At 42.9% G+C, this 27,166-nt stretch overlaps 1 protein-coding gene across 1 annotated transcript in view; it reads right to left on the reverse strand.

The window, feature by feature from the left end:
- The window catches only part of LOC120027675 (netrin-G1-like), a 139,059-nt gene that overhangs the window by 80,390 nt on the left and 31,503 nt on the right, over positions 1–27,166 (reverse strand). The window contains exon 2 of the mRNA XM_038972670.1: positions 11,319–11,962. Coding sequence (XP_038828598.1) covers positions 11,319–11,962 — 644 coding nt within the window. The remainder of the gene's footprint in view (positions 1–11,318; positions 11,963–27,166) is intronic.

Below are 27,166 nucleotides of genomic sequence, written 5' to 3' on the forward strand. Positions count from 1 at the left end.
GAGTGGCTACTCCTGGTTAACGTCTCTGTCCTGAAGCAAGCACCAGTTAGCCTGGAGCTAGCCTTGAGCTAGGCCTATCTCCCGGCTAGCCAAAGAGGTCCACCAGTCAATTCTTGGGCTACAATACCTCTTTTGCCAATTGGCCTGGACCCTTTACTGGTTGACACGGTGCCACGCCGATCCATCATGACTGGTCTGCCGACGTAACCGTCCGAGGGGGGTCTCAGCAGGCTCTTCTGTTGCGATGTCGCCAGATGCCCATCTGCTATCCCCGGCCCGCTAGCTGTCTGAATCGCCGTGTCTCCAGCTCGCCTAGCGTAGCAGCGACTACGGAATTGGCTCCCTGACTCATCTAGTGCTACTCATTGGACCCTACGATCACTCGGCTTCACAAGCCTCTCCCTAATGTCAATATGCCTTGTCTATTGCTGTTTTGGTTAGTGATTATCGTCTTATTTCACTGTAGAGCCACTAGCCCTGCCCAATAAGCCTTAGATAGCCCTTTCGTTCCACCCCCCACACATGCGGTGATCTCACCTGGCTTAACTGGTGCCTCTAGAGACAAAACCTCTCTCATCATCACTCAATGCCTAGGTTTACCTCCACTGTACTCACATCCTACCATACCCTTGTCTGTACATTATGCCTTGAATCTATTCTTCCGCGCCCAGAAATCTGCTCCTTTTACTCTCTGTTCCGAACTCACTAGACGACCGGTTCTTATAGCCTTTAGCCGTACCCTTATCCTACTCCTCCTCTGGGTTAATCCCTGCAGCCCCCAGCACCACTCCCATTCCCCAGGCGCTCTCATTTGTTGACTTCTGTAACCATAAAAGCCTTGGTTTCATGCATGTTAACATTAGAAGCCTTCTCCCTAAGTTTGTTTTATTCACTGCTTTAGCACACTCTGCCAACCCTGATGCCCTAGCTGTGTCTGAATCATGGCTTAGGAAGGCCACTAAAAGTCCTGGAATTTCCATCCCTAACTATAAAGTCTTCCGACAAGGTAGAACTGCCAAAGGGTTTGGAGTTGCAATATACTGCAGAGATAGCCTGCAGAGTTCTGTCATACTATCCAGATCTGTGCCCAAATAATTCAAGCTTCAACTTTTAAAAATCCACCTTTCCAGAAACAAGTCTCTCACCGTTGCTGCTTCAGCCCCCAGCTGTGCCCTGGACACCATATGGGAATTGATTGCCCCCCCATCTATCTTCAGAGTTCGTACTGTTAGGTGACCTAAACTGGGATATGCTTAACACCCCGGTCGTCCTACAATCTAAGCTAGATGCCCTCGATCTCACACAAATTATTAAGGAACCTACCAGGTACAACCCTAAATCCGTAACCATGGGCACCCTCTTAGATATCCTCCTGACCAACTTGCCCTCGAAATACACCTCTGCTGTCTTCAACCAGGATCTCAGAGATCACTGCCTCATTGCCTGCATGCGTGATGGGTCCGTGGTCAAACGACCACCCTTCATCACTGTCAAATGCTCCCTAAAACACTTCAGCAAGCAGGCCTTTCTAATAGACCTGGCCCGGGTATCCTGGAAGGATATCGACCTCATCCCATCAGTAGAGGATGCCTGGTTGCTCTTTAAAAGTGCTTTCCTCGACATCTTAAATAAGCATGCCCCATTCAAAAAATGTAGAACTAAGAACAGATATAGCCCTTGGTTCACCCCAGACTTGACTGCCCTTGACCAGCACAAAAACATCCTGTGGCGTTCTGCATTAGCATCGAATAGCCCCCGCGATATGCAACTTTTCAGGGAAGTCAGGAACCAATGTACTCAGTCAGTTAGGAAAGCTAAGGCTAGGTTTTTCAAACAGAAATTTGCATCCTGTAGCACTAATTTTAAGTCCATGGAGAATAAGAGCACCTCCTCCCAGCTGCCCACTGCACTGAGGCTAGGAATAAATCTATGATAATCGATCATTTCAATAAGCATTTTTCTACGGCTGGCCATGCTTTCCACCTGGCTACCCCTACCCCGGCCAACAGCTCAGCACCCCCTGCAGCAACTTGACCAAGCTCCCCCCCCCCCCCCCCCCCCCCCCCCCGCATCTCCTTCACCCAAATCCAGACAGCTGATGTTTTGAAAGAGCTGCAAAATCTGGATCCCTACAAATCAGCTGGGCTAGACAATCTGGACCCGCTCTTTCTAAAATTATCAGCCGAAATTGTTGCAACCCCTATTACTAGCCTGTTCAACCTCTCTTCCGTATCATCTGAGATCCCTAAAGATTGGAAAGCTGCCGCGGTCATCCCCCTGTTCAAAGGGGGAGACACTCTAGACCCAAAATGTTATAGCCCTATATCCATCCTGCACTGCCTTTCTAAAATCTTCGAAAGCCAAGTTAACAAACAGATCACCGACCATTTCGAATCCCACCGTATCTTCTCCACTATACAATCTGGTTTCCGAGCTGGTCATGGGTGCACCTCAGCCACGCTCAAGGTCCTAAATGATATCATAACCACCATCGATAAAGTACTGTGCAGCCGTCTTCATCGACCTGGCCAAGGCTTTCAATCACCGCATTCTTATCGGCAGACTCAATAGCCTTGGTTTCTCAAATGACTGCCTCGCCTGGTGACCAACAACTTCTCAGATAGAGTTCAGTGTGTCAAATCGGAGGGCCTGTTGTCCGGATCTCTGGCAGTCACTATGGGGGTGCCACAGGGTTCAATTCTCGGGCCGACTCTTTTCTCTGTATATATCAATGATGTTGCTCTTGCTGCTGGTGATTCTCTGATCCACCTCTACACAGACGACACCATTCTGTATACACCTGGCCCTTCTTTGGACACTGTGTTAACACACCTCCAAACGAGCTTCAATGCCATACAACACTCCTTCCGTGGCCTCCAACTGCTAGTAAAACTAAATGCATGCTCTTCAACCGATCGCTTCCCTTACCCGCCCGCCCGAGTAGCATCACTACTCTGGACGGTTCTGACTTAGGATATGTGGACAACTACAAATACTTAGGTGTCTGGTTAGACTGTAAACTCTCCTTCCAGACTCACATTACGCATCTACAATCCAAAATTAAATCTAGAATCGGCTTCCTATTTCGCAACAAAGCCTGCTTCACTCATGCTGCCAAACATACCCTCGTAAAACTGACTATCCTACCGATCCTTGACCTCGGCGATGTCATTTACAAAATAGCCTCCAACACTCTACTCAGCAAACTGGATGTAGTCTATCACAGTGCCATCCGTTTTGTCACCAAAGCCCCATATACTACCCACCACTGCGACCTGTATGCTCTTGTTGGCTGGCCCTCACTACATATTCGTCGCCAAACCCACTGGCTCCAGATCATCTATAAGTCTTTGCTAGGTAAAGCCCTGCTTTATCTCAGCTCACTGGTCACCATAGCAACACCCACCTGTAGCACGCGCTCCAGCAGGTATAGTTCACTGGTCATCCCCAAAGACAACACTTCCTTTGGCCGCCTTTAGTTCCAGTTCTTTGCTGCCAATAACTGGAACGAATTGCAAATATCACTGACGCTAGAGTCTTAAATCTCCCTCTCTAACTTTAAGCATCAGCTGTCAGAGAAGCTTACCAATCACTGTACCTGTACACAGCCAATCTGTAAATAGCACACCCAACTACCTCATACCAATATTGTTATTCATTCTCTGGCTCTTTTGCACCCCAGTATCTCTACTTGCACACCATCATCTGCACACCTATCACTCCAGTTTTAATGCTAAATTGTAATTATTTCGCCTCTATGGTCTATGTATTGCCTTACCTCCCTACTCTTCTACATTTGCACACACTGTACATAGATTTTTCTATTGTGTTATTGACTGTACGTTTGTTTATGTGTAACTCTGTGTTGTTGTTTTTGTCGCACTGCTTTGCTTTATCTTGGCCAGGTCGCAGTTGTAAATGAGAACTTGTTCTCAACTGGCCTACCTGGTTAAATAAAGGTGAAATTAAAATTAAAATAAAAAAATATCTTGGAGAAACTGAAGATGGACCACAGGAATATTGAGGTGGAGCGCACCCACAAGCCTGGAAAATCCACCACCGGCCCAAGTTACAGGCCCAGGCCAATACTGGTCAAGTTCCTGTCTCAACATCACCAGTCTCAAAGTCAACGGTGAAGAGGCGACTCCGGGATGCTGGCCTTCTAGCATCCCGGAGTCGCCTCTTCACTGTTGATGTTGAGACTGGTGTTTTGCGGGTACTATTTAATGAAGCTGCCAGTTGAGGACTTGTGAGGCATCTGTTTCTCAAACTAGACACTAATGTACGCGCTGTTCTGTTAAGGGAGTAGTACAAAGCGGTGTACAAGATCTTCAGTTTCTTGGTAATTTCTCGGATGGAACAGCCTTCATTTCTCAGAACAAGAATAGACTGATGAGCCATTTTGAGCCTATAATCAAACCCACAAATGCTGATGCTCCATATATTTAACTAATCTAAAGAAGGCCAGTTTTATTGCTTCTTTAACCAGCACAACTGTTTTCAGCTGTGCTAATATAACTGCAAAAGGGTTTTCTAACAATAAATTTGCCTTTTAAAATTATAAACTTGGATTAGCTAACACAACGTGCCATTGGAACACAGAAGTGATAATTGCTGATAATGGGCCTCTGTACGCCTATGAAGATATTCCATTTAAAAAAAATCGGCTGTCTCCAACTACAACTTCCTGACTGATGTCTTGAGATGTTGCTTCAATATATCCACATCATTTTCTTTCCTCAAGATGCCATCTATTTTGTGAAGTGCACCAGTCCCTCCTGCAGCAAAGCACCCCCCACTACATGATGCTGCCACCCCCGTGCTTCAGGCTTGGGATGGTGTTCTTCGGCTTACAAGCCTCTCCCTTTTTCCTCCAAACATAATGATGGTCATGTTGGCCAAACAGTTCTATTTTTGTTTCATCAGACCAGAGGACATTTCTCCAAAAAGTACGATCTTTGTCCCCATGTGCAGTTGCAAACCTTAGTCTGGCTTTTTTATGGCGGTTTGGAGCAGTGGCTTCTTCCTTGCTGAGCGATCTTTCAGGTATGTAGATATAGGACTCGTTTTACTGTGGATACAGATACTTTTGTACACGTTTACTCCAGCATCTTCACAAGGCCCTTTGCTGTTGTTCTGGGATTGATTTGCACTTTTCGCACCAAAGTACGTTCATCTCTAGGAGACAGAATGCGTCTCCTTCCTGAGCGGTATGACGGCTGCGTGGTCCCATGGTGTTTATACTTGCGTACTATTGTTCGTACAGATGAACGTGGTACCTTCAGGCGTTTGGAAATTGCTTGTAGACTTGTGGAATTTTTTTTCTGAGGTCTTGGCTGATTTCTTTTTATTTTCCAAGCAAAGGGGCACTGAGTTTGAAGGTAGGCCTTGAAATACACCCACAGGTACACCTCCAATTGACTCAAATGATGTCAATTAGCCTATCAGAAGCTTCTAAAGCCATGACATAATTTTCTGGAATTTTCCAAGCTGTTTAAAGGCACAGTCAACTTAGTGTATGTAAACTTCTGATCCACTGGAATTGTGACACAGTGAATTATAAGTGAAATAATCTGTCTGTCAACAATTGTTGGAAAAATGTCCTAACCGACTTGCCAAAACTATAGTTTGTTAACAAGAAATTTGTGGACTGGTTGAAAAATTAGTTTTAATGACCCCAACCTAAGTGTATGTAAACCTCCGACTTCAACTGTATGTAAATAAGGTATTTCTGTTTTTTATTTTGAATAAAAGTTCAAAATTTTCGAAAAACCTGTTTTCGCTTTGTCATTATGGGGTATTGTGTGTAGATTGCTGAGGATTTATAAAAATGTAATCCATTTTAGAAATAGGCTGTAACGTAAAACAAACTGTGGAAAAAGTCAAGGGGTCTGAATACTTTCCGAAGGCACAATTCATTTGATGATACAGCAGTAACAATACAAGGAAGGATATATCATCTATAGAAGAGACAGACAGGTGTGCCTGTATATATTCAGAGTCATATCCTTGTAATGCTTAGAGATCTTACTGTATGTGTTTTGTAAAGTCATTCCGCTGCGGCACTTCTTGTTTTATTACAAACATTAATGTGCTGGAAATTCCAAATTGTTTGCATAGTCATATGGAATCATGTAGTAACCAAAAGAGTGTTTAACAAATAAAAATATATTGTATATTTTAGATTCTTCAAAGTAGCCACCCTTTTCCTTGATGACAGCTTTGCACACTATTGGCATTCTCAAATATAAAATATATTTTGATTTGTTTGACACTTACTACATGATGCCATGTGTGTTATTTCATAGTTTTGATGTCTTCACTATTATTCTACAGTGTAGAAAATAGTAAAAATAAAGAAAAACCTGAATGAGTAGTTGTGTCCAAACGTTTGACTGGTACTGTATGTGTGACTGCTAGATGGACACACACACTACATGTCAATGTTTTTAAATGTATGTAAATTTCCTTTTGTCTGTAATGTCTTTTTCGTTATGTGTCGGACCCCAGTAAGACCAGCTGTCGCCGTTGGTGTCGGCTAATGGGGATTCTAATAAATCAAATCAAATCTGCCTGTCTGTCTGTCTGTTGGCCTGTCTGTGGGGGAGAGGAGGGAGAGAGAGATGAGGTGGAGAACGCAGGGAAAGAAGGAAGGAGAGAGAATAGAGGGGGAGGAGAGGGAAAAAAGTGAAGAGTGAGGGGGGAGGGAGAGGGTGAAGGAGGGATGGGGAGAGAGGATGGAGAGGAAGGGGAGGGACGGAAAGAAGGAGTGAGGGAAAGGGAGAGAGAGGAGAGTGAGAGGGAGAGGGTGAAGGATGGGAGGGTGAGAGGGAGGAGGGAGGGGAGAGAGAGAGTCGACTGACAGATAGGTGGGAGAGAGGAGAGAGAGCGAGAAATGAGAGAAGTGGGAGGCAGGGAAACAAGGAGGGAGAGAGAATAGAGGGGAAGGAGGGAGAGAGAGAAGGGGGGAGTAAGGGAAGGGGAGACAGAGAGGGAGGGAGACAGTGAAGAAGGGATGGGGAGAGAGAGGAGGGAGGGGGAGAGAGAGATAAGAGGAAGTGGAGGGAGGGAAAGAAGGAGGGAGAGAGAATTGAGGGAAGAGGAGGGAGAGAGAGGAGAGAGAGGGGAAGAGGGTGGAGGGGATGAAAGAAGGGGAGGTAGAAAGGAGAGAATTAGGGGGGATAAAGAGGAGGTAGAGCGTGAGAAAGACAGAGACAGTCAGTGAATTGGTTGATGCTTATCTTTTCCCATTGACTACTATGTATTGCCATAAAAGTCAAACCTTTGACACTCATGTTTTCCCATTGAACCCAATGTACTGAGATCAACATCGACCCTGTGACACTCATCTTTTTCCATTGACTGCAATGTATTGAGAAAAACGTCCAGCCTGTGACACTCATCTTTTCCAATTTACTGCAATGTATTGAGAAAAACGTCAGCTTCTGTGACATTTTACCTGGATGTCAATTTTTTGGACGTTTTCTATGGTACAGTAAAGGCCTCTAGAACATTCTGCTTTGTGTCATTGTTCAGAGTGGCTCCACAGGAGGCCCCTCTAAACAGTTCTATGGAGTGGCACCACAGGAGGCCCCTCTAAACAGTTCTATGGGCAACATGCCGGAATGTACTACTCTTCTAGCTACACGTCTTCTATTTCTGAAGTTGAAGGATGGGTTCCCTCCTACTTTTAGCCATTGTATAAAGGGGGGGCAGGTAGCCAAGTGGTTAGAGCGTTGCGCCAGTAACCAAAAGGTTGCTAGATCGAGTCCCTGAGCTGACAAGTTAACCTCTAACACCTCCCAAACCCGGATCCGGGATCCCCCCATCAAAAAAGCTGACTAGCATAGCCTAGCCTAAAGCCACAGGGATATCATATAATAAAATGTTCATGAAATCACAAGTCCAAGACACCAAATGAAAGATACACATCTTGTGAATCCAGCCATCATTTCTGATTTTTAAAATGTTTTACAGGGAAGACACAATATGTAAATCTATTAGCTAACCACGTTAGCAAAAGACACCACTTTTTTACTCCACCATTTTTTTACTCCATCAGTAGCTATCACAAATTCGACCAAATAAAGATATAAATAGCCACTAACCAAGAAACAACTTCATCAGATGACAGTCTGATAACATATTTATTGTATAGCATATGTTTTGTTAGAAAAATGTGCATATTTCAGGTATAAATCATAGTTTACCATTGCAGCCACCATCACAACTCTCACCAAAGCGACTAGAATAACTACAGAGACCATCGTGTATTACCTAATTACTCATCATAAAACATTTCTTAAAAATACACAGCGTACAGCAGATGAAAGACACAGATCTTGTGAATCCAGCCAATATTTCAGATTTTCTAAGTGTTTTACATCGAAAACACAATATAGCGTTATATTAGCTTACCACAATAGCAAACATCACAACAGCATTGATTCAAGGCAAAAATAGCGATAACGTATAAACCACCAAAATATATTAATTTTTTCACTAACCTTCTCAGAATTCTTCAGATGACAGTCCTATAACATCATATTACACAATGCATATAGAGTTTGTTCGAAAATGTGCATATTTAGCGGCACAAATCGTGCTTATACAATGAGAATAGTGTCCAAAACCTCAAGCAATCTGTCCGGCGCCATCTTGGAGAGGCACCTATTCTAATCGAAAACTATTCATAAACTTGACTAAAAAAATACAGGTTGGACAGCAATTGAAAGACAAATTAGTTCTTAATGCAATCGCTGGGTTACATTTTTAAAATTAACGTTACTTCAAGCATACAGCGTGCGCTAAAGCGAGACGCACCGAAATTCATGGCGGAATTATTATTTGACATTTGTCAACATAAGTACGAATTAACAGCATAAAGACTGCTTACTATTAGCTGAGCTTCCATCAGAATCTTGGGCAAGGTGTCCTTTCTCCAGAACAATCGTCTTTGGGTTGAAAGATGTCCTCTTCTCCTGTCGAAATAGCAGCTAACGATAGCCACCCACTGGAGACGTGTCCAACTCGTGAAAGCGCATGACAAAGAAATCCCAGAAAATCGCAATAAACTGCTATAAACTGCTATAAGTCGGTTTAAATTAACTACCTTATGATGTCTTTAACACCTATAACGAATAAAAACATGACCGGAGATATAGAACTACTAAAACGAAAGCGTTTGCAGGACGCCATTGTGATGTCTTCTTGCGCCAGGCGCACCGTTGAAAAGGACGGTACTTCCGTTCCACGGTCTTATATAGGGTCCCAGATTGCGCAATCCACTCCATTCAAATTCTCCCCGCTTACTGACATCTAGAGGAAGACGTATGCAGTGCATGTAGCCCGATGGCTTACATGGGGACTTATAAACTGACCTCAGAACAGGGACCTCGATTTCTGAAATCTCACTCCCTGACAGGAAATGTGCTGCAGAATGAGTTCTGTTTCACTCAGAGAAATAATTCAAACGGTTTTAGAAACTAGAGAGTGTTTTCTATCCAATAGTAATAATAATATGCATATTGTACGAGCAAGAATTGAGTACGAGGCAGTTTAATTTGGGAACTCATTTTTACAAAGTCGAAATGGCTCAAGAAGTTAAAAAAAACTGTTGTTCTGCTCCTGAACAAGGCAGTTAACCCACTGTTCCTAGGCCGTCATTGTAAATAAGAATTAGTTCTTAACTGACTTGCCAGGTTAAAGAAGTAAGTCATGCAACATCTCAAGCTAGAGAAAATGTGCTGTTTCATTATTGGATCTGCAAATACATGTCATAATATCTGGCACCCTTTCTTTTTAGGAGACATGGACCTAGCTAATTTCACAACGCCATCAAATAACCTAAATTAGAATTTGTATCCCTATCTTTACTCTTCTCTCCTTTCTGTTTGATTATATCTTTGTTTTTCGTTATTTGATTATATTGCTCCAGTTCTATGTCATGCCCCTTTACGTCTGGTATTGGGGTGGAGCTCTGTTGGAGCATGGGGGGTTGTGGTGGGTTTGATGTGTTAGGGGATCAGTGTGTGTTTTGCCCTCTACTTGTTTGTCTGTATTGTCTCTCATAATAAATACCAAATTAAAAAAACGTAATAAAAAATCAACACCTCCCTCTGCAACTGGATCCTGGACTTCCTGACGGGCCTCCCCCGGGTGGTGAGGGTAGGCAACAACACATCCGCCACGCTGACCCTCAACACAGGGCCCCTCGGGGTTGCGTGCTTAGTCACCTCCTGTACTCCCTCTTCCCCCAAGACTGTGTACCTGCGCACGACTCCAACACCATCATTAAATGTGATAGGCCTGATCACCGACAACGATGAGACAGCCTACAAGGAGGTGGTCAGAGACCTGTTAGTGTGGTGCGCGGATAACAACCTCTCCCTCAATGTCAGCAAGACGAAGGAGCTGATCGTGGACTACAGGAAATGGAGGGCGGAGCATGCCCCCATCCACATCGACGGGTCTGTAGTGGAGAGGGTTGAGAGGAATTATCATGGTCCACACACACCAACACATGAAGAGAGCATGACAATGCCTCTTCCCCCTCAGGAGGCTGATAAGATGAATGGGCCCTCAGATCCTCAAAAAGTTCTACAGCTGCACCATTGAGAGCATCTTGACTGGCTGCATCACCGCTTGGTATGGCAACTGCTTGGCATTCAACTGCAAGGCGCTACAGAGAGTTGTGTGCACGGCCCAGTACATCACTGCGGCCGAGCAACATTCCATCCAGGACCTCTATACCAGGCGGTGTCAGAGGAAGGCCCAAAATATATTCAAAGACTCCAGCCACCCAAGTCATAGACTGTTCTCTCTGCTATCGTACGGCAAGTGGTAGCGATGCATCAAATCTGGAACCAACAGGACCCTAAACAGCTTCTACCACCAAGCCATAAGACTGCTAAATAGTTAAATAGTTAAATAGTTAAACAATAGCTACCCGGTCTATCTGCATCGACCCGTTTTACACTAACTCTTTTGACTCATCACATACGCTGCTGTTACTGTCTATTACATATCCTGTTGCCTAGTCACTTTACCCCTACCTATATGTACAGTACATATCTACCTCAATTACCTTCATTTCTATCTAATTGAACCCTGCTGTATCCATCCTTCTGTCCAGAATCACACATGCATTAATATGCACTCATTCAAGTGCAGGAAATATAATTTGGCAATAGTGACTTGATCCTAATATGCACTGTAGCCACATACCAAGACACATAACATAGTAAATAACATGTGAACCCAGTCAACCTCTGCTGCGACGGAAAACAAAGTAGTAAAAATGTATTGTGAGAGCTTACCTTCCCTGGACCTTGATGTCAGAGATGGCGTAGAAGTATCTGGACAGGTTGTTCTCGTCTACCATGGTGGCCCCTGTGGCTGGTCGGAGGAGCCGGACCCTCAGGTCTGTAATGGTGAAGAAGTCTCTCAGGTTCTTGGTGGTGTCTAACTGACCGTAGAGGGACGCCATGTTGTGGAGCCGTGGTCCGGCGAACAGTGCAAAGCGGTCCTTGATCTCGAAGCGCACCGTCTTGTCATACTTCCACACGTAGCCCCTGGAGTATTCCTCAGTGCAGATGATGTCTAGGAGAGTGTGCTGGGTCAGGTCCTGGACAGTCTTGGCATCCATGGTGAAAGCGTCCAGACAGTCTGTGGCGTAGAACTGGTAGGGTTGCCAGGTCTTACCGTAGTCCAGAGATTTCTCCAGAACCATCTGTTCCGGGCGGCCTGACTCAAAGGTGACCACGATGTCGTCGGTCAGCTCGATGGTTTTGCTCCACGACAGTGTGATATTGACCAGGAGGGCTTTGGGGTACTTCTTCCAGGAACTGGACTGCCAGAAGGTTGTGGGGTTGCGGCCCTCGAAATCGAACATGAGCTCCGGTGGGTGGGCCAGGTCCTCGTTTTCGGCATCACATTCATTGTTACACATGTACGGGTTCTCCTAAAAGAGAGGGAAAAATAAAGACAGAGAAAGAACGACATTAAGGAATTGAAATGGTAAACAATAACACAGGTACCCAAAGATTATTTTTATGAGCCTTGAGTTCTATGTGTAGCCAAGTGTAGGTTAAAGAAATAGACATCCATGCAGTATACAGCACAGAGCCCTAGTACGACCATGACTCTGCATAATTTGAATAGTATTGATGTGATGTTGGGTCCAGGGCTCCAGCTGTGGTACTAAATGAATCTAAATGAGGGGCTAGCCTATTAGAAAACACCCGGAGACACATTCATGTTTTATGGGGACGTTTCGAAGAAGTCACCCCTCCACCACGGACTTACAACACCCCTCTTCTCATAGCCAGACTGCAAGAACCAAAGGAGCTCCCGCGTGGTACAGCGGTCTAAGGCACTGCATCTCAGTGCTAGAGGTGTCATTATGGACCCTGGTTCAATTCCAGGCTGTATCACAACCGGCCGTGATTGGGAGTCCCATAGGGCGGCACACAATTGGCCCAGTGTCGTCTGGGTTAGGGTTTGGCCGGGGTAGGCCGTCATTGTAAATAAGACATTGTTCTTAACTGACTTGCCTGGTTAAATATTATTAAAAAAATATGACAGGGTCTTGCATTTGTATCTCATATCATCTTCCCTGTATCATTTATGGCTAAGCACTATCACCCACAACATTATAAACACCAGTAGATATAGAAGTCCAGAGGGGTGGAGAGAGAATCGCAAGGAATACCTTGTGCCTAATTTCCTCGTAAGTAGCAGGTATAACATGAAGGTCAATCTAACAAGAGGAGAATAGCCCGCCATCTTTCCACAATAATTTTTTTTGCATAAAGCCTGGCTCAATCTGAATTTAATGGCTGGGAAACTCAAGAGGTGTGCCTTTTGTCAATTCTGTCATTGAAGGATGAAAAATATATCATCCAACCTCCAGTTCAAAGTCAAGGGTATCAAGCCAGAGAGAGGGAGAGCAAAGGAAGGCAGAGAGCATAACTTAAAGGATCTCTCTCTCCCTCTCTCTTTCCCTCTCTTGCTCTTTTTAAAAGAGGCAGGCAGGCAGGTGAGCAGGCAACGCCTCAGATTCATCAAGACCCTTTCCTCTAGAAAACAACCTCCTCAAAACATTGGTACGGTTTGCCACAAATCGTTACACCGCCATGTTCTTCTTTCCCCGGGGCTACAGCCTGCAGTCTGCCGTTGGACTAAGGGGAGGGGGGTACTTCAGGAAGGACCTTTCAACAGAGACGCTCCTCCAATTTATCAGAACAAGATAATCCACCACTTGATTAGGTAGGAGATGTCAGTGTCTGTGTGGTTCTGTGGCCAGGGCGATATAAGAGGGGAGGAGCGCTCTCTGTCCAGGTGATGTAGGACAGGAAAAGAAGGCAGGAAGACAAAAGGAGAGAGTGAGAAAGAGAGAGAGATACAAGAAAAAGGAAAGAGAGAGAGAGAGAGAGAGAGAGAGAGAGAGAGAGAGAGAGAGAGAGAGAGAGAGAGAGAGAGAGAGAGAGAGAGAGAGAGAGAGAGAGAGAGAGAGAGAGAGAGAGAGAGAGAGAGAGAGAGAGAGAGAGAGAGAGAGAGAGAGAGAGAGAGAGAAAAAAATATATATGTTCCTGCTAATAAGCTTTGCCGTTTTTTCTTGTCCTCCAAGGCAAGGTGAGGATAAAACATGTCTGTGCCGGGCATTTAGCCTTCTAACTGGCCCAGAGTCACATTAATATCCTGTCTAGCCAATCCCCCACAGTCCTCTGAGCGCTGGACAAAGGGAACCAGGGAGTGAGCAGTAGGCTGTGAGAGGAGGGCTGGCAGCGGAAATTTCCACTTGGGTTTCAATGGGCGACACAGTCAGGAGGTTAGGGCTGCCATTACCTGCCATCTGCTACCCTGTACTGTGTCTACAGAGGGCTCGTTAGCTGTAGGTTACTGGGACTTTGGGGATTAGAAAAGAACTATAAAGGAATTGTGGGATACCATCCTCTGGATGCCCCTGGGCACATTGGACTGGATTATTCAAAAGAAGTGGAACACTCAGGTTTCCATAGTCAAGGTAGATAAAAAAACAACGTGGCATTATGTACTCGATCTACAGGAAGCATGTTTCTGAGTTTTGTAATATTTACTCGGTTGAAACCTAAATCTCATGAAAATATGTGTTACTTTGGCGGGACACACACACATGGACACACACACACATACACACAGACCTCCATACACATTTAGTCTCATCAGACAAAGATGTATCCTCATCAATTTCTTTCACCAGAGGCTGGAAATCTGCAGCGTAGCACCTGGCAACCTTGGCTAGCCGTGGAGATCTCCAAACACACAGGTTAAAACCTTTCATTACTGTCTCCTCCATACTCACAAAATACAGCCTTATGAAAATCAATACCCTCGCTCTCCGGTCACGCTGTACGGGACCACTCCTTCCTTCAGATAGGAGATAAAGCGCTGAGCACCGCAGCCCAGTGGAAATCAATGGTGAGACTTCTGTTTTATTTTATGGCACTGACAGCTCTATTAGCCGATAAATGGTTTGGCGAAACATTATAATAATTGACATTGCAGCTAGCGAGCTTCGCTGCTACACAGCTCCACCCTATCCATACGTAATTACCGAAGATGTTTCTATTAATCCTAATCTGATCAACTATCAGCAGCAGACGAGGGACAAGACAGCAGCCATAGATTACAGTGATGACTGACTGGAGCTGCTATCTGCTGGATGGAGGTAGTGGAGCGGAGAGGTCACGCTAAATTGGTGCTAATGGTATCAGCGACCCCCCAAAACACACTAGGTTAATCTAATCCCCGGTGTCGGTGATGAAGAGAGATAGGAACGTGTAGGTGTGTGTGTGTGTGTGTGTGTGTGTGCTGGGGGGGTATTGGTGTGTGTGTTGGGGGGGGGGGGGGGGGGGGGGGGGGGGGGGGGGGGGTTCAGTACTATCTTCACAGGGCAGCTCTAATTGTTGCTGTGTCTATTTACAACGTCCTGCCTAATTTCACCTCCTGACTGAGACAAAAACAGCCCCGTAATGAATCACAGTAATTCCAGCCTTTCTTTTCTTTCGTTCTCTTGTTGTTCTCTAGACAAATGTGGTTGGTTGGGTCATGGTCGGGAAGTGGTTTTCTCATGGTTGGCAAACCAAGGCTTTCCCAAGGAGACACATAACAGATAGAGCAATTTGCCTAACACACACTAGGGAGAGATGGAAGAGCTGGTTTCTACTATTTGAAACGCTTTATTTGTTATGTCTATACCAATCAGGTTAAAACTGTTTGTCTCTATTTCAGCTGGCAACGCAAACATTCACTTGACAAAATAACACATGCTATTGTGTAAAACCCAACCAGTATTATTCCACAAACATCCCACCAAAATTAGCTTATCTGTATCTCATAATCAAACATATCTATTATATCAAAAGATGAAAAAAATGATATAAATCTAAAAGACAAAGAATATAATGATTCTATAATGATCAAGAGTATAGGATTAGTACGAGCGAGACTATTTATAGTTCAATAGAAGAAGGTATTGTATATAATTGAAGAGCTGGACTGACCAACCCCAACCCCATGCTTTGGGCCGTGCTTCATGGTATTTTGGCCGAGGGAAGGTGGTGTTAAAGTGAATAAGAAATGGCTGTGCAGCCCTGGCAGCCCAGGCCTCCCCCTTACATGATCACTGATAAAGGATGTGACTTGGGGAATATAAATTTAGTGGCCACTGACAGGCAGGCGTGATGTATGGGCCCAACCAATCAAACAAATCCTTTTGTGTGACAGATGTTTCTGACTTGTAACCCAGATCACAGATTGCTCCCTCCCTCCTGTTGCTCTCTCTCTCTCTCTCTCTCTCCTGCTCTCTCTCTCTCTCTCCTGCTCTCACTCACTCCCTCTCTCTTTCTCTTTATTTTTCACACTAACACAAACAGGAAACAGTCCAGTCCAAGGATTCCTTAAAAAGTACATATTGTAATGGTGTTGATCACAAAACACTGATAACGCTGCTGACATAATGACATGTTTTATGAGTCATCCAGATTATTTGTCTAACGTGTCTAATTATATTCTATTCAACAATTGTGTTTTGCTTATCCTCTATGATCTTTCCTCTGTGATCTTTGCTGTACAAACACCAGTATTGAACACGCACGCACGCACGCGCACACACACACGCGCGCGCACACACACACACACACACACAGATGGATTATAGTGTTTGCTAGAGTTTATCAGTAAACAATCCAGATGGCCCAGATGAGGAAATCCTAATGAGAAAAATAAATCCCCCCCCACCACATGGCACAGTCAGGGTTTCAGGTGATGTCATGTAAGACAGCCCTTCGAAAGGACAGTTAGTAGAAATCTGGCCAAGGTCCCTCTGTCTGAATGAGGGGAAAAAATCACACAACTTTCCAGTCTTTCTTTTCCCCTCCCTTCCTCCCTCCCTACCAACCTCTATTTTCCACCCCCCCCCCCATCTTATTTCCCTCCCCTCTCAGTAGCCAGGTTGGGGTTAAACCTATCCCTCCTGCATTAATGAGACCTTGTGTGTGAGGATAGATTTCTGCACTGGCTCATGGGCTCGATTGAAGCAGTGCTCTCTCATTTTCAATCTCTCTCTCTTGTCTCCCTCCCTCCCTGCCTCTCTCTCTCTCTCTCTATCTTGTCTCCCTCCCTGCCTCTCTCTCTCTCTCTTGTCTCCCTCCCTGCCTCTCTCTCTCTCTCTCTTGTCTCCCTCCCTGCCTCTCTCTCTCTCCCTCTCTTGTCTCCCTCCCTCCCTCCCTCCCTCCCTCCCTCCCTCCCTCCCTGCCTCTCTCTCTCTCTCTCTCTCTCTCTCTCTCTCTCTCTCTCGCTCCCTCTCTCTCTGTCCCTCCTTCCTGGCCATACTAACATCATAAGTAAAGTCTCTCTCTTGGGGTTTGGCGCTTGGCGCTGGTTGACACAGACACTTGGGTTTAACCTCAACGCTGTGTGAATATCGGAAGCTGTCGCCCAGATTACAGTGAGGTGATAGATCCCTGCTAAATCCTGTCATGGATTACAATTACATTTTCAAACAGCTCAGGGTCAGGCAGGGGTCAACACGACTACATGGTGGTCAATATGAAAGAGAGAAAGAGAGAGAGAGAAACAGCAAATATTCTGCCCTACTCATTCACACCAAGAGACATTATCCATGTAACATCTAACAATGATACCTGGCACCTTGGTTTGGAAATGGGAGAGAGAGAGAGAGAGAGAGAGAGAGAGAGAGAGAGAGAGAGAGAGAGAGAGAGAGAGATTTGATGTCTCAAAGGTGAGCTGATAAAATATTATATTTGTTGCTAGCAGTGGAAGGGAAATTCAATACTGATCTAATGCTGCTGTGTGCGTGCGTGTCGTGTATCCTCGCTGCAGTGCAGGTGAACCCTCCCATAGAGAGGGTTATGAGGCGAGACCATGTGTAAATGTCCACGGTTCCACCTATCACACTCCACAGCTGACCATTTAGCAGATTCATGAGCCTTAAAACAACGTGTGGAAGCCTCTGCAACCTCCCTCAGCGCATTCGTAGGATATAAAAACAATTTTATATTCTATTATATTTTATATGTCATTGAGAGCTCTACAGGGTGCACTTGTGATATGGATGGGAGGCATGACAGTAGATATAGCTCTTACTTTAAGAGATGGTAGATATTTCTCAGATGCGAGGTGATACTTTCAACACATTTTAACCACAGTATCTTATTTCATCTACACTGAGTGGTCAAATCATTAAGAACACCTCCCCCCTTTGCCCTCAGAACAGCCTAAATTCATTGGGGCATGGACTCTACAAGGTGTCGAAAGCGTTCCACATGGATGCCCATGCCCATGTTGACTCCAATCCTCCAACAGTTGTGTCAAGTTGGCTGGTAGTGGATCTCTACTCCGAATATCTTGTTCCATCTGGTGACTGGGCAGGCCACCGCAGGAAGCTGAATTCACTGTCATGTTCGTGGAACCATTCCTGGACAATCCTATCCTTTGCAGCATGGGGCATTATCCTGCTGAAGAAATCCATTCGCAGTTGAATACACTGCTGCCATGAAGGGATGCACCCGATTGGCAATGATGTTATCCTGTGTCATTCAAACGTTCCTCCACTTTTACCATGAAAACATACTACCCACACCATCAGCACCAGCCCCAGCCTGCAATGCCGACATGCGGCATGATGGATGTACTCATGTTGTTGTCACCAATGTTGTACTGGACTGTCAGTTGATTAGCTGAAGCCCGTCTGTTGCTCTGCACAATTAATGTCAGCCTCCTTTTGACTGGTGGACTATTCTTGATACATACAGGAAACTGTTGAGTGTGAAAAAGCCAGCAGTGTTACAGTTCTTGGCACAATCAAACCGATGCACCTGGCACCTACTACCATACTCCGTTTAAAGGGACTTAGAGGGACTTTTGTCTTGCCCATTCACCCTCTGAATGGCACACATATACAACCCATGTCTCAATTGTCTCAAGGCTTAAAAATCCTTCGTTAACCTGTCTCCTCCCCTTCATGTACACTGATTGAAGTCGATTTAACATCAATAAGGGATCATAGCATTCGCCTGGTCAGTCTATGTCATGGAAAGAGCAGGTGTTCCTAATGTTTTGTACACTCAGTGTATATCTCCGTTCAACATTAAACAAACAGGTGATGTATTATATATAATATTGAGAAGTAGCATGAATTATTGAGATGTGTACGTGATAATACACAGATACACACCCGTAATGACAATGGTATCTATCTATCTATCTACCTACCTACCTATCTCGCTCTCCCAGGTAGGGATCTTCTTGTTGTGGCAAATGTTCAGAATAAAGTTTTCTGGGAGCATAAAAGGGGGATATATTGGTATGGTGGTAAGGATCAACTTTAAAGTACATTTTTCAAACAGCAAGTCCAAATAACATGTCCACAGACAACGAAGCTCAACATGTTTCATTTAAGTTTGAAACTACAGCAGCACATCTCAAATAGTTTCCCCACTGCTTGCAACACGACAAAATGACTTCGTAAATAAAACATTGGTGTCCATATTTCAACTACAACTATTGAATTGCATCGCTGTAAAATAGAGCAACGTAAAAGCAGTATGCATTACAAGTCCAGTGAAAGTAAGTATCATTGTGCCATCCTAGCTGTTGCTTGCTGTTGTCCGTGCCAGGCAGTCCCAGGCATTGTGTGGTAAAAGTAGGCTTTAGTCTGACCTGATCAGGGTCTCAACAGTTCTCAGAGACCCAGGGCCAATGCCTTTCAGTTCAGCAAAGAAGTCTAAGTCACCCTAAGGCATGCTTGGTTAGCAAAAACAGTTGGGGTGAAAGTAATCCGGTACGGTCCGGTTCGGAGTACTGGCAAAATAAATAGTGAGGGTACACCGTGCCGGTAAAACATGAGCCTATCACAATAATTAAACAAAGATGTCAAGAAAACTGTAGGCTATTACAACATTACTTATCATTATTGCACGTCAGTCGTAGGAAAAATGGACTTGAACATGTGTGGAATACGCTCCAAAATACAGTGTGGTTTCGACGATAAAAGTGACATTTCACAAAGGCAGAGATGAGTGGCCGAGACCGAGACGTGCACGGACAGCAGTGGACGCATCAATACCATTTACAAGTGTGGGCCTAATGAATGACAATCACTGAACGTCATGCATTCCTTAGACTTTATTACAGATTGTTTTAACAGATATCTCTTTCCATTCATTAAATGGCGGGTGCACAGTGCACTGTATGGATGCTGGAATTATTTTAGACTGGATGAACGTGCGCAGGTGGCCACACTTACAGGTGCCTATTGAAGTGATTTTTTTGACAATCATATGAAAACACCATGACTGGTTGTGTTTATGCCACATTAAAGGTAATACATTTTCAAAGTAAAATGACAAATTTACACAGAGATCCTATTAAATGATTCTTCCTGCTCTGAGTACTTTAATAGTAACAGGGAATTCCTGCCTCAACCCTGAGGTCCCAGAAGGATGGTCTCCCCCCTCTCTTTAGGATCAGAAAGATTCTCCACCCGTGGAAAACACAGTCATAATTATTTATCCAGTTCAATGAACTAAAAGTCACTTGTGTTTTTATGTCTTGGTAAGAGGAAGTTTGCAGACATTAGACATTAAAGCACTTTTACACTGTTTCACAAATCAAAGATAAAAAATCTTAACATTTAGCTAATGAGGTTCACTTTTGAACTGAGAGAAGTATATCGTATATTGAGACCTGGCGAGTCTAGCGTCATCCAGACATCATTATACGACACACCATTATTGGAGACAACTCTGGACCACTATGAGTGAACCATTAAGAAACTCCATCGTCCTCACTACAGTCAATTATCTGTTATGGAGCTGACATTCAAACAGCATCCTAATAGCTACAGTAGCAGAATCAAACTGGGCTAACAACATGATAAGTGACTCAATAGCCGGAAGTCTACATTCATTGTGCAACACAGCCTATATGAAAAAGGCTGCTATGTGCAGGTTTATGCATCAAGGCCGACACATTGCAGCAAGATCTAGTTCCTAGGCTCTCTTCTCAAATACATCCCTGGTGATTTGACACTGACTGAGAGACTACACTTCCATCCTTCTCTTTTTCTCTCCCTCATTGTCGCTCTCTCTCAATCTGTCTTTCTTTCTTTCTCTTTCTTTCTTTCTTTCTCCTTCTCTCTCTCTCTTGGTAAGGTGTAATATAATAACCCTACATCCTGTATAAGCCTCCCAGACAGACCGAGCTGATAACCCAACCCTGTGACACGCAGGCACACACATACACATTACCGTACAGGTTTCAGTGTTATTACCAATGAAAACCCCAACCTGGTCCATAAGAGGACAGGATTGTGGGAATTAACACACAGTATATTCAGTTCATAATGAGAGAGAGAGAGAGAGAGAGAGAGAGAGAGAGAGAGAGAGAGAGAGAGAGAGAGAGAGAGAGAGAGAGAGAGAGAGAGAGAGAGAGAGAGAGAGAGAGAGAGAGAGAGAGAGAGAGAGAGAGAGAGAGAGAATACCCTCTCCAAGTACACTACCCTGTCTGCCAGGGTCCAGGTTGAGATCATGTTACAGTAACTGTATGGCAGATCAGGCTGAGTTAAGTGAGTCTGGGTCCTGCTACTGCAACACTTGAATTACATGAATACATCTGATTCCCCAATAAAATGTTTCCGCTAGCTGCTCACCTGACGGACAACGTCACCCGAGGCATCGGCTTTCAAGGACAACACATATTTACAGTGTCCTTGTGTTCAGTTCATAAAACATGTGGCAGACATAATGTAGCTATACTGTCCTTGTACATGGACATTAATAATATGAATTAAACTATCAATATGTAAAGCATAAATATGTAGCATTCATATATCACTGTCCATACATTACTGTGCAAATATCACTATGTATATGGATGTCAATCATGCATATATATCACTGTATATATAAATGACTATACTCATTCATTATACGGAGTAGACTGTCTCATTAGGCCACTGTTTGGCAACTGTCCTTTGGTGTGGAGACCCAGCCTGACCCAGGCCCTTACTGACATATAGGAGCCATCAGATCTCACATTAACATGGACAGTACACATCAAACACGTGCACTCACACATGCATGCATGCACACGCACGCACGCACGCACACACGCACGCACGCACGCACGCACGCACGCACGCACGCACGCACGCACGCACGCACGCACGCACACACACTGTGTGTGGACAGTTCTACACATGGCTGATTAAATCAAGCCCTACCTGTCAAACACTTCAACCTAATTAGCAGTTGGAGGCCACATGTATATATGGAAGAATCTATTGTAATTAATGACTGGTCTAAGACTCGTCCCTCTGTGTCCAGCAAGAGGTAAATTTAGCACAGAATAATTATCTTGGAGGCACGGGGGGGTGGGGGTGGGGGGTTAACATCTGTAGTGATTCATAACAATCCTATTTTCTGATGCAAGATGTCAGCGATGTCATCAGCATTCAGACATTTTGAAACCACTTTTTTGAAAAGCCAGGGGCGACTTTTTAGGATGATTAAAATCAATAGGGTCATAAACATAGGGTAGAGCAGCCATTCCCAGTCTGGTTATTTAACTGCTTTGATTGATACTTTAAATTCAGCTCGTGCCACTTCTGTCTGTCTGTGGGATCACTGAAGGTCTCTTCAGACATTCTACTGGGAGGGTTAAGCCTCTTCTTCTTCTTTTTTTACCATTGAATCTAAGAGAATGATTGACAGATGACTCTGGGGGAAAAGAGCTCAGTCCATTTTCCTCTCCAAGGCTCGCAGGATCACGACACTGGCACAATTGGACTCACATGGAAGAGGGCACACACACGCACACACACACACACACACACACACACACACACACACACACACACACACACACACACACACACACACACACACACACACACACACACACACACACACACACACACACACACACACACACACTTCCCAAGCAAGGCGCATACATTATACACAGCCATAAAAAATCATGTCACAAATAGAAAAACAAACAAAAAGACACACACACACACATACACACACACATACACACACACACACACATACACCGCCTCCCATTTTGTTGATATTGCTTGACTCAGATAGTCTCTGAGATGCTGACTCTACATAAAAGGCTTCTGGTACTCTATAGCTCTCACATATTTGAGTTGACAATAGTTCACTTCTAAGTTATACTAAGACACAGTTCAATGTGTTACCCTGAACTTCGGCATTTTAAACATCTTCTGAAAGAGTCAAGTTCAAGAGTCACTACAAATTGAAATATCCTCGTAAAAAACTCAAGTAAAATCCTTGTGTCCCGGGCCAGAAGTAGTTACTGTAGCGCCTTGAATCCAACAACAACACATTTCAATATAAATCTGACCCAGTCTACAGAGAAACTACACAACACTCTGACCTTATAAAACACAACAACACATTTCAATATAAATCTGACCCAGTCTACAGAGAAACTACACAACACTCTGACCTTATAAAACACAACAACAACACATCATAATATAAATCTGACCCAGTCTACAGAGAAACTACACAACACTCTGACCTTATAAAACACAACAACAACACATCATAATATAAATCTGACCCAGTCTACAGAGAAACTACACAACATTCTGACCTTATAAAACACAACAACAACACATCATAATATAAATCTGACCCAGTCTACAGAGAAACTACACAACACTCTGACCTTATAAAACACAACAACAACACATCATAATATAAATCTGACCCAGTCTACAGAGAAACTACACAACATTCTGACCTTATAAAACACAACAACAACACATCATAATATAAATCTGACCCAGTCTACAGAGAAACTACACAACATTCTGACCTTATAAAACACAACAACAACACATCATAATATAAATCTGACCCAGTCTACAGAGAAACTACACAACATTCTGACCTTATAAAACACAACAACAACACATCATAATATAAATCTGACCCAGTCTACAGAGAAACTACACAACATTCTGACCTTATAAAACACAACAACAACACATCATAATATAAATCTGACCCAGTCTACAGAGAAACTACACAACATTCTGACCTTATAAAACACAACAACAACACATCATAATATAAATCTGACCCAGTCTACAGAGAAACTACACAACATTCTGACCTTATAAAACACAACAACACATCATAATATAAATCTGACCCAGTCTACAGAGAAACTACACAACACTCTGACCTTATAAAACACAACAACAACACATCATAATATAAATCTGACCCAGTCTACAGAGAAACTACACAACACTCTGACCTTATAAAACACAACAACAACACATCATAATATAAATCTGACCCAGTCTACAGAGAAACTACACAACATTCTGACCTTATAAAACACAACAACAACACATCATAATATAAATCTGACCCGGTCTACAGAGAAACTACACAACATTCTGACCTTATAAAACACAACAACAACACATCATAATATAAATCTGACCCGGTCTACAGAGAAACTACACAATACTCTGACCTTATAAAACACAACAACACATCATAATATAAATCTGACCCAGTCTACAGAGAAACTACACAACATTCTGACCTTATAAAACACAACAACAACACATCATAATATAAATCTGACCCGGTCTACAGAGAAACTACACAACACTCTGACCTTATAAAACACAACAACACATCATAATATAAATCTGACCCAGTGTACAGAGAAACTACACAACATTCTGACCTTATAAAACACAACAACAACACATCATTATATAAATCTGACCCAGTCTACAGAGAAACTACACAACACTCTGACCTTATAAAACACAACAACAACACATCATAATATAAATCTGACCCAGTCTACAGAGAAACTACACAACACTCTGACCTTATAAAACACAACAACAACACATCATAATATAAATCTGACCCAGTCTACAGAGAAACTACACAACACTCTGACCTTATAAAACACAACAACAACACATCATAATATAAATCTGACCCAGTCTACAGAGAAACTACACAACACTCTGACCTTATAAAACACAACAACACATCATAATATAAATCTGACCCGGTCTACAGAGAAACTACACAACATTCTGACCTTATAAAACACAACAACACATCATAATATAAATCTGACCCAGTCTACAGAGAAACTACACAACACTCTGACCTTATAAAACACAACAACACATCATAATATAAATCTGACCCAGTCTACAGAGAAACTACACAACACTCTGACCTTATAAAACACAACAACACATCATAATATAAATCTGACCCAGTCTACAGAGAAACTACACAACATTCTGACCTTATAAAACACAACAACAACACATCATAATATAAATCTGACCCAGTCTACAGAGAAACTACACAACACTCTGACCTTATAAAACACAACAACACATCATAATATAAATCTGACCCGGTCTACAGAGAAACTACACAACATGCTGACCTTTTAAAACACAACAACACATCATAATATAAATCTGACCCAGTCTACAGAGAAACTACACAACATTCTGACCTTATAAAACACAAAAACAACACATCATAATATAAATCTGACCCAGTCTACAGAGAAACTACACAACATTCTGACCTTGTAAAACACAACAACAACGCATCATAATATAAATCTGACCCAGTCTACAGAGAAACTACACAACACTCTGACCTTATAAAACACAACAACAACACATGATAATATAAATCTGAACCAGTCTACAGAGAAACTACACAACACTCTGACCTTATAAAACACAACGACAACACATCATAATATAAATCTGACCCAGTCTACAGAGAAACTACACAACACTCTGACCTTATAAAACACAACAACAACAACACATCATAATATAAATCTGAACCAGTCGACAGAGAAACTACACAACACTCTGACCTTATAAAACACAACAACACATCATAATATAAATCTGACCCAGTCTACAGAGAAACTACACAACATTCTGACCTTGTAAAACACAACAACACATCATAATATAAATCTGACCCAGTCTACAGAGAAACTACACAACATTCTGACCTTTTAAAACACAACAACAACACATCATAATATAAATCTGACCCAGTCTACAGGGAAACTACACAACACTCTGACCTTATAAAACACAACAACAACACATCATAATATAAATCTGACCCAGTCTACAGAGAAACTACACAACATTCTGACCTTGTAAAACACAACAACAACGCATCATAATATAAATCTGAACCAGTCTACAGAGAAACTACACAACACTCTGACCTTATAAAACACAACAACAACACATCATAATATAAATCTGACCCAGTCTACAGAGAAACTACACAACACTCTGACCTTATAAAACACAACAACACATCATAATATAAATCTGACCCGGTCTACAGAGAAACTACACAACACGCTGACCTTTTAAAACACAACAACACATCATAATATAAATCTGACCCAGTCTACAGAGAAACTCCACAACATTCTGACCTTTTAAAACACAACACATCATAATATAAATCTGACCCAGTCTACAGAGAAACTACACAACATTCTGACCTTATAAAACACAACAACAACACATCATAATATAAATCTGACCCAGTCTACAGAGAAACTACACAACACTCTGACCTTATAAAACACAACAACACATCATAATATAAATCTGACCCGGTCTACAGAGAAACTACACAACACTCTGACCTTATAAAACACAACAACACATCATAATATAAATCTGACCCAGTCTACAGGGAAACTACACAACATTCTGACCTTATAAAACACAAAAACAACACATCATAATATAAATCTGACCCAGTCTACAGAGAAACTACACAACATTCTGACCTTGTAAAACACAACAACAACGCATCATAATATAAATCTGACCCAGTCTACAGAGAAACTACACAACACTCTGACCTTATAAAACACAACAACAACACATCATAATATAAATCTGAACCAGTCTACAGAGAAACTACACAACACTCTGACCTTATAAAACACAACGACAACACATCATAATATAAATCTGACCCAGTCTACAGAGAAACTACACAACATTCTGACCTTATAAAACACAACAACAACACATCATAATATAAATTTGACCCAGTCCACAGAGAAACTACACAACACTCTGACCTTTTAAAACACAACAACACATCATAATATAAATCTGACCCAGTCTACAGAGAAACTACACAACACTCTGACCTTATAAAACACAACAACAACAACACATCATAATATAAATCTGAACCAGTCGACAGAGAAACTACACAACACTCTGACCTTATAAAACACAACAACACATCATAATATAAATCTGACCCAGTCTACAGAGAAACTACACAACATTCTGACCTTGTAAAACACAACAACACATCATAATATAAATCTGACCCAGTCTACAGAGAAACTACACAACATTCTGACCTTTTAAAACACAACAACAACACATCATAATATAAATCTGACCCAGTCTACAGGGAAACTACACAACATTCTGACCTTATAAAACACAACAACAACAACACATCATAATATAAATCTGACCCAGTCT

This window comes from Salvelinus namaycush, chromosome 33 (assembly GCF_016432855.1).
Source record: "Salvelinus namaycush isolate Seneca chromosome 33, SaNama_1.0, whole genome shotgun sequence".
In the NCBI taxonomy this organism is placed as follows: Eukaryota; Metazoa; Chordata; class Actinopteri; order Salmoniformes; family Salmonidae; genus Salvelinus; species Salvelinus namaycush.